This window comes from Monodelphis domestica, chromosome 4 (assembly GCF_027887165.1).
Source record: "Monodelphis domestica isolate mMonDom1 chromosome 4, mMonDom1.pri, whole genome shotgun sequence".
NCBI classification, from domain to species: domain Eukaryota; kingdom Metazoa; phylum Chordata; class Mammalia; order Didelphimorphia; family Didelphidae; genus Monodelphis; species Monodelphis domestica.
This window is the reverse complement of record NC_077230.1, coordinates 179482127-179496210: the sequence shown is the minus strand read 5'-3', so window position 1 is coordinate 179496210 and position 14084 is coordinate 179482127. Positions and strand designations below refer to the sequence as shown.

Sequence of the window (14084 nt, the reverse complement as noted above, 5' to 3'; positions counted from 1 at the left end):
GGAGTATTTCATTTTTGTCTTTGTATCACCAGTGCCTAGCTATGTTTTGGAACATTTGTTATTCAGTTATGTTTGACTATTTGTGATCCCATTTGGGAGTTTCTTGGCAAAGATACTGGAGTTGTTGGTCATTTTCTTCTCCAGCTCATTTTTACAGGGAATGAAATTGAGGCAAACAGGGTTAAGTGACTCCTCCAGAGTTACATAGCTAGTAAATATCTGAGGCTGGATTTAAACTTAGAAAGATAAATCTTCCTGACTCCAGGCTGGGTATTCTATGTGCCATAGGTTTTTGTAAGATGTTTTGCAAATCTTAAAGCACTATATAAGTGCAATGATTATTTAAGGTAACCAGTTCTCTATGCCTGATATTTTAGCCACTGTATCACCTATCTGCCTATTCTTGGAACTTAGTAGGTACTTTTGGGAGCGATTCTTAAAAACAATAACTCAAACTTTTAAATGATTATTATATCATTAGTGATTAGAACCCACTCAATAGATTTTGTTCCAAAGTCCTTGCATCTTGAAAGTCTCTCAATGACATTTTTCCTAAACAGAATGTTATGACACTGAATCAGTGGCTTGGAAAACAACTTTTTAATGTTAGCTTAAATCAGTTGAGAGTTCTAGTCATCTCTTAACCAGTCTTTTATAAAACAGAGATATGGGTAGCATAGAGACACAGACTTAATACAGAAAGTCTAGCTTGTTCTGCTCTGCCTATTTTTTTGATGTGTGATTCTAAGGCTAGAATTTTTGAGTATTTCTTCAGCTATCAACTTGCAAGATTTAGGGAAAGGAGGAGCTATCTCTGGATTCAAAGAATCAGTTCAAATCTCAGCTCTGTCATTTATCACTTTGTAACCTTAGGCAATTTACTTACTCTTCCTGTGTCTGAATTTTGACGTCTCTTCTGGTGCTAAATCTCTGATCCCATGAAGTAATAGCAAGTGGGCTTTCTTTACATATGTGTTGTCCTGGCTTCAAAGTAGAAGTTCTAAACTCTGTTCTCAAAGACCTAAATTTGGCTCTAATTGATGTAGCATTTATCACCCCAATTTCATATTGAATGATGTTCTTTGTTCATGTCTTGCGTCAGGATGCTTGGGATGTAGGTGTTTATTGCAGTATAAGCAATATTCTATTTTAGTTCTTCTCTTGGGAAACATTTTGGAGAGGAGACAACTTAATTTTATTTTCCATGATTTTCTGTAGCCAATACAGATCAAAAGTAATCATCATTAACTTCAGTAATCATCATTAACTTCCAGTGCTTGCATCTGATTGTTGTGTATTAGAATCATTTGTAGAGTTTTTAGTGTTGAGCCATGGGCTAATGTAGTAGAAATTAGGAAATGGCCAAATTTCTTTTTCAGGAATGTCTTATTACTGTGATCAGGAAACCATCACCTGACTCTTGAACACAGTCATATTTTTAAATGAGGTTTTAAAAAAGTATTAAAAATTAAAGATTTGTTTAAAAATATTCTTAGAAATTTCCTAGCAAGTCTATTTAGGAAGAACAGTCACACCCGGATAATATTAGCCCTTTTATGACCTAACTCTATGCACATATTTTTAATTCATTCACTCAGTGCACCTGCCCTTGTTGGAAAAGCCTAAATGTTCAGATTTGTATATTTGTATTAAGGTTGTACTTTTTGGATCCTATTTTTAAATTGGGAAACTTACAATGAAAAGAACCAATTTCTAGGTAGTTTGTGCTTGGACCTCTTCCTATGTCATCTTTGAGTATGGTAGGGTTTTTTTATGGTGGTGGTAGTGGCTAGAGCTAGGGTGGAGGGTAAGGAATTGGTGTTGAAAGGTATTTTAAAAGTGTGGTTCCAAGAGACCCTGCCCTACTTTTTCTTTTCTTTTCTTTTTTTTCAAATCCTTACCTTCCATTTTAGAATCAACACTGTGTATTGATTCTAAGACAGGAGAGTGGTAAAGGCTAGGCAATGGGGGTAAAGTGATTTGTTCAGGGTTACATAGCTAAGGAAATGTCTGAGGTAAGATTTGAGTCTGGCTCTTTATCCACTGAGCTACCTAGTTGCCTTCTCTCTCTCCCTTATTTTTCAATCTGGTTTTTCTTTATAAGAATTTTTACCTGAAGGGTGGCCTGAGAAAGTGGCATCCTGCTAAATGTTTAACAACTGGTTCTCCAGAAAAAATGTATTCATGACATACTTTGAAGTTTAATTTGTATTATTAACATGTTCTCTGGCATCATCTATAGAAAAGAAAACCCAACAAATCAAGGTCTGATTAGTATTTGTCAGTTTCTGATATGAAAATGCCCATCCTCAAAATTTAACAATCAGGTGTCTCAAATAGGCTTGAGCTGATTCCTTCATACTCCTGGTCATTTAAAAAAATCAGTATCTTGGTTAAAGATAGATAATTTAAAATTTTTTTCCCAGAGGCACTTTTGTTTTCTTAAAGCAAGGCTTTAAAAGATAGTTTACTTAGACACAGGACTTTAAAACTAAGGTTTTAAGTCAAAATTTAGGATGTCAGATTGACTTTTTCCAGATCTGCTGGACATCTGTACACAAATAATTTACTTTTTTAGTACTTCAGTTTATTACACTAAATGCCTAGTATGGTGGCTAGCACATAGAATGTACTTAAGAAAGGGTTATTGTTCTGGAACAATAAACAAAGTAGGGATAGGATCATGTGTCAATATTTGAGTGATTTGTGAAAAAAAACAAAACCATTTTTTTTTGCAAAATTACCTAGAAATTGAAGTGCATAGGAGATAAAATAGAACCCAAACTATCTGTAACTGTTTTTTAAAGTCCATTGCATTTCTCAGAGGAGGCTGATTTTCCAGTGGAGTTTTCTTCCTTTCTCTTTCAGAGAATTCTGGGGTTTCTTATATCAGCCAGAATTTGATATCTGTTAAGAGGCATCCTGACAAAGATACAGTTTTAGTTTATTTTGTTCTCCATAAAGATATTTCTAATTAATAGTTATTTGGAAATTATTAATAGGCATGGAAGGTTCCTCCTAAAAGATAAATTTGACAAATTAATTATAGAGAATTTGCTGATAAGTAGATTGGCATTGCTGCATTGCTTACTTGAGTGATTGGAAATGGGTTTTAAGTACTTATGCCCCTAAAAGCTTTCTTGCTAAAAATTTTCATGAACATTTAATGTCCTTAAGCAGGTACAATTTTCTTGTGTTTTCTAAGAATTGATTTAAGAAAATATTTAAATTAGTGACTATCATGTGCCCTGTTAGGGAAATACATACAGATATAATACTTTAGGAGAACCAAAACTGTGCCCTATAATTTAACTGTACTAAGTATTTATGGAGAAATTTTATTGGTTTTTTATATATATAGATGTCTACTTAAGAGAGCAATATATTTTATGTGATTTTTCTTGGAGATATTTTCTATGTAATCTAATAGATTATTCATTTAGGAATGTGAATGTGAATATTTTTTACGTAGACTGAACCTTATATTGTTAAAATTTTTCAATCCGAAGTTTTTAGAAGCTGGTGAGACAAATACACTGAACTTACAAATGGATTAAGTTGGATTACCAACAATAGACCTAATTGATAAAAGTGATTTAATATATGTTGTGTTAACACGTTAAACCCCCAATTCACTAATCTCCTATGGAAATATTGCTTTGTAGAGTAAAATCCAAGGAGAAGTTCTGGGATTCCAGAGTGAATTTGTACATTCCTTTAGGGCATTTTTGCAAGGGAGGTTGTTGTGTTTTAAAGGTAGTTGATAAGAGACCTGCACCACCAACCCCAGACCTGCACCACCAACCACCATCATGCATTAGTCTATAGAAGGTATTTGGGTGTATGTACTCCTGTACCACTCTGTACCACCATTTAGGCAAGGGAAATTTCTGACCATTTGCAGCATACATTATAAATCAGGATGTCACTACCAGACAATCAGATTTGAACATTCCATGCACAAAGTAGCCTTTATCCCCAAGGAATAGATCACTTAACTGTGTTTATGTGACTGTCGATATGCCTTTCGTTTACATGAAGTCAGGATAATGCATTGTTTATTTTTTCTAGGACTAGGTGGCTATGGTGTATATTTACCTAATTTTTGGTTGAGTTACAAAATAATTGAAATTGGTAATTCATCATGATTGGTAATTAACCCATGGTGGGGGATATAAGAAATACAAATATACAAATACCAAAGAATCAACCCCTCCTGTAAGGAGACTCCGTAAGGAGAATGTTTTTTGAGTCCTCTCCAAGATGTTTCTGTGTTAGTTGCTTTCTTTAAAATTCCCTGCTTGGCACAATATGCTTAGGGAGGTCCTTGGCTAGACATTTGGGCTAACTACAGAGGATTTACTTCTGCCAAATTAGTGCCACTTGCTCTAGAAGTCCTATGAAAAATTTAGATAAATATTTGTTGAATGAATGAATGGATGGAGGAGTGGATTTTTAGTCATCATTCAATTTATATTTTCTTCACATTATTAAGAAGGCATGGGGATGCTGCTGTCTTTAGGGAGAAACTTGTATCTTTTGATAGATCCCAAGTTAATTTGTCTTCCAGAAAAGAATTGGGACCTAAAGTTGATGGAAGATAACTCAAATACTTATTTAAGGCTTATTTCTTCAATGATAAGAATGATGTAGTTCTATGAATCTGGATTTTAAAATGATGAAAATAGGAAATTTAAAAAATTATGATGGTAGCAAATGGTTTTATTTAGAAGTCATATTCTCAGTTATGTTACCCACAATGATAACTTATCTTATGAAAAATGTTATTTTGACTGCTTAGTGATTTGTCTCCAAAGTCTTCACCCATGTGTTTATGCTTTAACAATACTGTCTAGTCATCATATATGGGAGAATTTGCTATAAATGTTGGAGAATTTGGTATAAATGAAGGGGAGGGGTTTTTATAATAGCAAGAATAATATAGTTGATTCCCAGATTTATTTTCCCTTTTTGACTTATGTAAGACTTTAGATTTAGGGTTAAAAGAGACCTTAATAACCTACCACCTCATTTTACAGAGGAGGGACCAAGCCATAGGGAGATATATTTCCACTTGGGACAGAACTCATCCCTGTCACTCTTACCTTACCTCTACTCTGCAATAGATTCTGGAAGGTTATCATGCTATAGTTATATAATCCTACTCTCTGTATATATGTGTAATGAGACTGGAGAAGGGACAGAAAGGAAAGGACTTAATTTGAATTTAAAGGATTTAAAAATTCAATTTAAATTTGACTTGAAATCTTACTTGCTCAAGAAAGTTTTTCTCCTTTTTTAAAACAATACAGTTTAGTAGAAAGAGCATGGGGTTTAATTGGATTTTCAAATAGAGGGATATGGATTTTATTTCTGACTCTACTACCCATATCTGCTTAACTTTGGACAAGTTACTCTATCTCTACAGTTTTGTTTTCTCATTTGTAAAATAACATAATATTTGCTTTACTTACCTCACAGGACCATTGTAAGAAACATGCATTGTGAATCCGAAACCAACATTCATACATTGTTGGTTATTATCATTTCATGCCTTTGAGAAATAGAATGGGATTGTGATGCAAAGAGGTCCAAGAAAATTTCATCTTTTTTTAAATCATATCTTGAGTGTTTGATTAGTTTTCTCTTTCTTTGGGGTGTTGTGTTACAGCATGTGACAGTGGGCAGTTCCGCTGTGGGAATGGTCGGTGCATCCCTGCACATTGGAGGTGTGATGGAGCCAAGGATTGTTCAGATGACACAGATGAAGCAGGCTGCCGTAAGTGAGGAGTGAGCATGGAGGAGTAAAGTTGGGCATGAAAATTCATTTTATTAATGTAAAAAGTTTGGGGGTACTTAAAACTTTTCCCCATATTATTTAATGTATTTTTTCTAGAATATTTTTTCATGGTTACATGATTCATATTCTCTCCCTTCCCCCCCTGGAGCTGACAAGCAATTCCATTGGTTTATACATGTCTTATTACTCAAAACCTATTTCCATACTATTCATATTTGTAATAAAGTAAGCATTTAAAACCACAATCCCAAATCATAGTTACTTAAAACTCTGATATACAAATAGTTCTATAAATGGAAAACTCTAGATGCTAGTTATGGAATTCATCTTTTGACATGGTGGAAATGGGCATCACTTTACTCCTATTAGGGAGTGAAGAATATTTTCATCATTCTAATATCTATCCCCTGGCCATGTGCCAGAAACCCAATGCACCTTTGAAAATGTTCCTGAAGGTTTTTGGAAGCAGACTGACAGCAATTTTTGTTCATTCATTATGAACATCTTGTCTACCAAAAGAGAAAATCAAGAGTATTGATAATTTGATGATTACAGCTCCTGGCCTAAATGGAAATCTATTTTTACACAAAGAGTGTAAAATGGTTTGTTTGGTGTACCACAAAGGAGCTATAGAAACTGGTGGTATGACCATGTGTTAGATTTTCTTTCTCAATTTAAATTTAGTCACCTGTAATTCCTCACCATCCTTCTTTTACCTCAGGTATCAACAAGATAGCAGAAGAAAGGCCTGATTGAGTCTTAAATTGTTGGAGGAACCATGGTACAACAATGGAATTCCTATTATATTAGTTGGGAGTGGCTGAGCATAGGACTATGGGGGAATATCTCATACCATTCAGCCAGCAATTCCCTTATAAGTGGTACCATTTTATCTGTCCATTTAGTTAAAATTAAGGTGGAACAATTTGGAATCCCTCCCTGCCCAACAGCAATAAGGCAGCAGTACTCTTCTTTGAGACAATACTTCTTCATTATAAAGTTAATTTAAAACTAATATAAATCGATAGTTTAATCACTTTTTAAAAGTGTGAAATGAGGGTATTTTTGTGTGTTATGTCTAACTTTTTTCTTTCATATATTTTAGAAACTGACTAGGTCAAGGAAAAGACCATTTATTTGGTTGTGAAATAATGGAGTTGGATTTAGTGATCTCTGAGGTCCCTTCTACCTCTAAATTATATGATCTATGTTCTTATCTTGGAACTGTAGACTCTCTTGTACTGTGTTGCTATACCTTGCACCTAAGAACATACTATAGAGTTTTATGCATATAAACTTGTTCATATAACTTATGCATATGAACAAATGTTCATTTTTAAACTCCTTTTGGTGAATGTTTGGTATGCTAAGTGATTTTCTGGTTTGTTCTAGCTCATCCTTCTTGTGAGGCAAGTCAGTTTCAGTGCCACAGTGATGGAGAGTGTATCCCTCGTGCCTGGGTTTGTGATGATGAAGAAGACTGTGATGATGGGTCAGATGAACATCAGCAGTGCCGTAAGTACTGACATTGTTTGAATAGGATAATAGGGTCATATAAATTTACAACCACTGGGGATCTTAGAGATCAACTAATATCACCATCTCATTTTACATATGAAGCATTAAGGTTGAGAGACATTAATGATTTGTTCAAATGTACAGAGCTAGTAATCGGCAGAACCATGATTTTAACCTAGGCCTTCTGACTCCAAATCTGGGACTCTGTCTACTGTTTCATGAATGAACATAGAATGATATTCTAATATGTCATTGATATAATACATTTGATCTAATTTTTGTTGTTGATCTTGTTCAGGTATGTCTGACTCTTGGTGTCCCCATTTGGCGTTTTTTTTGGAAAGATACAGGAATAGTTTGCCATTTCCTTATCTAGCTCATTTTACATATGAGAAAACTGGGGCGAATGGGCAAAAAGCGATTTACCCAAAGTCACATAGCTAGCAGTATCTTTGCACAAAGTCCCCAAATGGAGTCATGAAGAGTCTGACAACACTGAAATGACTGAGTCATATCCTGTGCTGGATGATCCAGAAACAAAGTAAAAGTAGAAGTGAATATGACCATCACTTCTGCTTGGAAAACTGAGGTTGTGGAATATGGTTTAGAAATCTGGAACAATATCTTCATTTCTAACCTGTCAATGTCCACACTAGAATATGGCAAATAAATTGTATGTGGTTTTAGGAAAAGGCAAAGGTAAGATGACAATTCTATTATAAATAATCAGCCTCCAAGAAATAGACTAAGTCTTTGCCTCACTTGTAGTTATGTTTAAAAAACTGTACTTTAGGGTTCTAAATTATGCTTCCTTTTCTTCTTTAATGAGCATTCCACCAGATCAGATTCTGAAGCATAAATAATTGGATCTAATTTTATTTTTTTACCCTAGAAGTTCTTTAACCCAATAGGGTTTTATAAAATAACATAATATAATAATAAAATAAAATAACAGGAGGAGAAAGGGCACTGGTAAATAGGAGTAAATCATTCATACTTTTATGCACAGTTAAAAGGTTGATATTGATAGGCCTTTTGCATCTGTTTCTAAGGCTGACTTTAGCTATAACATATACTATAGCCTTTTGCTTCTCTCCTATAGGTAACTGGTTATGATTTTATTGGTTTAGGTATTCCCTCATTAACATAGATAGCTGTGCTTCCTGGTTAGTTGGCCTAACAGTTAGAGAACAGTTCAAGTTCTTTTTCTGACATATACTTGCTCTCATAGGATTCTAGCTCCAAATGGATATGTGACCTAGAGGGAAAAGGTCACATCATAAATAAATTAGAAAAAAATGGAAAAAATGACCCTATTATATCTGTGGTAGGAGAAAAGTTCATGACTAAATAAGGAATGGAAAGGATCATAGAAGAAAAAAATGATAATGTAAGTTTAATTAAAAAATCAATTACAGAAAATTTAAGAGTTTTTTTGCATAAACAAATCAAAGTTAAGATTAAACAGAAAACACTGAATTGGGAAAAATGCAACAGGTTTCTTTGATAAAGATCTCATTTATAAAATACATAAGGAAATGATTCCTATTCATAAGAATAATGCTAAGGCAAAGTCATAAGACTATAAGTTGAAGAACTGTTTCCATTCTGCATAGGATTTATATTGGTAGGCAACTAGGTGGCACAAGAGATAGAGCACCAGACCAAGAGTCAAGATGAAAGTATCAAATCCAGCCTCAAACACTTACTAGCTGTGAGACTTTGGGCAATTCTCTTAACTTCTGCTTGCCTTAATCCCCTGGAGAAGGAAATGATAAACCACTTTAGGATCTTTGCCAGACACCCCCCTGGACAGTTTTGGTGTGCTATGGTTCATGAGTTCATGATGAGTTGGACATAACTAAACAATAACAAAGTATTCCGTATATCACAGAAATCAAATTGGGCAAAAATAAAACAAAACCCAAAAAATCCCAACTCATACTGCAATTCTTCTATGACTTAGTTAATAACAATTGGCATTTATATAGTGTTTTACAAACATCTCATTTGAATTTCACACTAGCCTTGTGAGAAAGGTAATATAAGTAATAGCATCTTCAGTTTCTAGATAAGGAAACCAAAGCTTAAAGACTTTAAGAGACACAGCAAGTGTTGGGGTTGGGATTTGAATCCTAATCTTATTCTAATTCTATCATACTGTCCAGCCAGGCCAGGTTGCCTCTTTGGTCTTTGCAGGTTCCTCTGTCTGAAAGAGTCATCAACTAGGGGCTGTTCTAGTTTAGATTACATTTCACTAGAGAAGTCCTCAAACAAAAGTCTCATAGTCAGTCCATCGGGGAGGAGGTGTTTTGTAGCTTTTAAGGATCTGATAGAATTCAAGTTCTGCCAGCTGGCAGCTAGGTGGTACAGTTGATAGAGTGCTGGACTAAGAGTCAGAGACTAATTTTTCTGAGTTCAAATCTGACCTCAGACATTTACTAGCTGTGTGACTCTGGGCAAGTCACTTAACCAAATTTGCCTTGGTTTCCTCATCTGTAAAATGAGCTGGAGAAGGAAATGGTAAACCACTCCAGTGGTTTCTTTGCCAAGAAAATCTCAAATAGAGTCAGGTAGAGTCAGACATAACTGAAAATGTCTTAGCAACAACAACAATAGGGTTGATTCCATGTCACTAAGAGGCAGCTGAGGCAGCTAGGAGATGAGGGCAACTTCAATCCGATTAAAACATTCATTAAGCTCTAACTGGATAAAAGGCAGTGTTAGATTCTGGGAATATAAAAACCAAAACCAAGAGCCACTGCCCTCAAGGAGTTTACAATCTATGCAACATGTACAATGATAAATAAATAGAAGATTTGAGGAGGGAGAGAATGCTAATTATTAATGGGAGCAAGAAAAGCTTTAGAAGGTGCTGTCTGAGCTGAGCCTCAACGGAACTTAGGTGAAGAGAGTGCATTTTAGGCAAAGAAACAGCCTTTCTGAAGGTACAGGGTTGAGAGAAGTGTTGAATTTGGGGGAGCGAAAATAGGACAGTTTGATTGGAACATGGAGTGTGTGGAACCCAGTAGATGAAATAAGACTGGCAAGATCGGTTGGAGGCAGACTGTTGATGGTTTAAAATGACAAGCTGAGGAGTTAGGATTTTATCTTTGAGGCAATAGGTAGGCACCTCCAATTTTGGATTAGAGGAGTGGGATGGATCTATGCCTTCAGCAGTTAATGTCAGCCTTAGGGAGAATCAGTGCTACAAAAATTACTACCTAAACCTACTCATGCCCAAATAAATTAAAATCAATCACTGAGAAAAGTCCTATAATTTTTTTTAAAAAGTACTTTTAAACTCTCACCATTCTGGTGAGGGTTTTTCAGCAGTTTTGGTCCCCCGTGTTCTCCAACTTAATTACTTTATTAAGGTTTTCAGCAGCTTGCAAGGAAATTATGTAATTGGAAGATGCTGGAGACAGCTCTGTAGCTAATCTGCAGCTTTAGGGAGTGAGTGTGGGAATGAAGTAACATGGGATTAAAGAGCATTCACAAAGCTGATGGTAGGAAATATTAACAATTCAAGCACAGTACTTGTTCTATAAGGCAGGGAGAGGTTCTTAAATTCTTTTGTGTTATAGACCCTTTTAGCAGGCTAGGGAAACCTATGGAAGGAACCCTTTTAAGAATAATGATTTCAAATAAAAAAATAAAATGCAAAGTATTGCAAAGGAAATGAATTATGTTGAAATCAAAGTCATCAGTTATCAAAACATGGTTAAAGGAGTTTATATGGCCCAGATTAACAACACACATTCTAGAGTGTATTTATATTTAAGTCTTAATTATTTACAATTTAATTTCTATGATTCAAAGACTAATATTTTCTAGGGATTTTATAACTATGGTCTGGATTAGATGTGAGAGGTCAGGCTGTACATCTTCTGTATGTTCTGATTCAATCCACCAACAAGGATTTATTAGGACCCACTATATACCAGGCACTGTGGTAGGTACTATGAATTCAAAGACAAAAGAAAGGAATCCATACCAGAAGGAATTTACATTCAATTACCAAATATTGTCTGGACACACTATGTTCTTTATAAATATTAATGTATAAGGATGTTGCCCCACTTTGTGATATTATTTAATTTAGGTTAGGCTCTGTGTAGCTGGGAAAATCCCCATGATGCTAGGTTATAAGAAAGGATTTCTAAGGGGAGCAGGTGGCCTCAATAGTCGACATCTCTCCCCTCTAACTGAAAACTTGTAGAAATGTTAGTTGATTTGCAAGCTACCAGAAAAGGGCCTGCTTCCTGGAGGAATACAACTTGACTTTAATATAAGATTAGCAGATTCCTACTATATATCATGAAAAGAATTTTTCTGTTCACCATATGCATATTCTATAGAGACTAGGAATTTGTAATTTGCAATAGATCTCAGCTAATCTTCCCAGAGCCAATTTTAATGTCCATCAAGATTCTGGCCAGCAACTTAATGCAGTCATTGTCAACATCGTTGCTCCCGATCAAATAAAAAGCAGATGTTTTTTGATGGTTCCTTTGCATGGGGCCTGATTCTGTCCTTGGATGCATGCTGATGGAGAGCCTATTGACTCCTGGATGCATGTATGAAAGGTTGGAATTTGGCCCAGTACGTGGGAATCTTGTACTGAGTTAGAACCCTTTTTAGCCATGTCACTAGATGCCAAGGAGTCTTTTGATGAAGCAGAAAAGAGTTTTTTTTAAAAGAAAAATTCACATCAGATAAATTTGGTTTAAATCTAAGAATGTAGAAAATTTATTCCATCTTTTTATGCTAATGCTTGAGCTTTTGGCCAGACACATGGTCTATGCTTTGGGTCTCCTCCCCCCCCAAAAAAAACCCTCTCCCCCACTGCTGTGTAGGTTGTAGTACAGTGTGGGGGAAATGGTGTATGAGAAAGACCTTCATTTACAAGAGTGATGAAAGCTCCTAGCTGTCCTGCCTGGCCAAGGGTTGAGCAGGGATAGCTTTAGGCAGAAATTCATAAAAAAGGATTGTAGCATGGTTTTGAATTAGGAATAGCATTTATCCAACAACTATTGCATATTTAGGAGTTACCAATATTTATACCTATACTTCTGGAAAAGTGTAGGGATGGGATGGAAAATGCTATCACTGTTATCAAAGCTTACTTTTTATGAAGGAAATGTTATATACATACATGGTCACTAGTAACTTTATGTAGGTATTTTGTTGTTGTTCAATTGTTTTCAGTCCTGTCCAACTCCTTATGTCCCTTTTGGGATTTTCTTGGCAAAGATGCTAGAATGCTTTGCCATTTCCTTCTCTAGATCATGGTGAGGAAACTGAGACCAACAGGGTTAAATGACTTGTCCAGGGTCATATAGCTAGGAAGTGTTTGAGGTCAAATTTGAACTCAGGAAGATGAGTCTTCCTGACTCCAGGCCATGCAAGTACAAGTACACAAATGCCTTTGGATTTTGAAACACTTAGATTGATAATTGGGGGTATAGAGTTAATTTCTTAACTTGTCAGTCCATTACTTTCTCCTTATACCAGCCCTTTTCAGTCTCTAGAAGTAAATAAAAATAAATAAAAATGACTCTTCTTCACTGCTCCCTCAGGATTAATTACAAATTAGAGGGTTGCTGAAGATCTGTTTGCAAGATGGTAAATTTCCTTTTCATTCCCTGACTACTCTAGGAACCTGGTTATCTCAATTCTTGAACTCACTGAGTGAGAATCCTTCCCTCCCTTTCTCATGTTGGTTGACTCAATTTACCATTTTATAGTTGGCATGTTTCTGTGTGTGTCAAATAGTAGTTTTTGTTAACAAACTTTAAATTTAAATTTTGCTTCCCAGATAGCCATTATGACTCTTAAAGACGAAATATAGAACTAGAAGAACTTAAATAGTAGGAACAGGTAAATTTACGTCTTTTGGACAGAATTAGTAAAATGAAAGTGATTCTGACACTTGGATTAATTAGTTTGCTTTCAGACTTTCTTTAGAGTTCCTTGTTCTTACTTTTGGGAGAGTGAAAAGAGATCTCTTCAGTCTCAGGGGAGCAATTGGAAACAGATTTAGATTATTTAACAGGGGGAAATTAACTTCTTAACTTTCCTCAAATTAAGGCAATTGTAAACTTTTAAGAATTACATGTCCATTATAATGGGCAGAAATAAAACAATTTAACAATGCCTACCTTCTAACCTTTATTTGTTTAAATAGATAAAGAACCTGTGGAGCAAAACCCAATATAATTAAAGAAATGCAGAGTTAACTTTTCCGTGCTTAATTACGGGAAATGTGCCTGATAGAGATTTCACAATGTAGAATTCATTTTTAATTTTTTAATCTTTAACTTTTTTATAATGTAGAATTTTTTCAGATACATATTACAAATTAATTTTCAGCAACTAAGAAAACATAATTAACCAATTTGAAATTAATTATTTCAAATACTACAACTTTTGGGAAACATATTGTTTAGTCATAACTGATTCTTCATGATCCCATTTGAGGTTTTTTTTGGCAAAGATACTGGCGTGGTTCTACATTTCCTTTTTACAGATGAGGAAACTGAGGTCAAAAGGGTTAAGTGACTTGCCTAGGGTCAGACAGCTACTAAGTATATGGGGCCAGATTTGAATTCAGAAAGATAAGTCTTCCTGACTGCAGGTCTGATACTATCCACTGGGTCATCTAGCTATGCCACCTAATCAAGTCATAGATCATTAGAGTAGAATTTTCTTAATGTCCAAATTACCAAATGGAAAAAAATTATTAAATTTTGAGCGATGTATA

The 14084-nt window shown here is 35.0% G+C and overlaps 1 protein-coding gene across 3 annotated transcripts in view; it reads left to right on the top strand.

Annotated features, from left to right (window-relative positions):
• The window catches only part of LRP2 (LDL receptor related protein 2), a 253034-nt gene that overhangs the window by 44257 nt on the left and 194693 nt on the right, over window positions 1-14084 (top strand). For all 3 annotated transcript variants that reach the window (XM_056793983.1, XM_056793982.1, XM_056793984.1), the window contains exons 2-3: window positions 5672-5779; window positions 7193-7315. In XM_056793983.1, the coding sequence (XP_056649961.1) occupies window positions 5672-5779; window positions 7193-7315 (231 nt within the window). The remainder of the gene's footprint in view (window positions 1-5671; window positions 5780-7192; window positions 7316-14084) is intronic.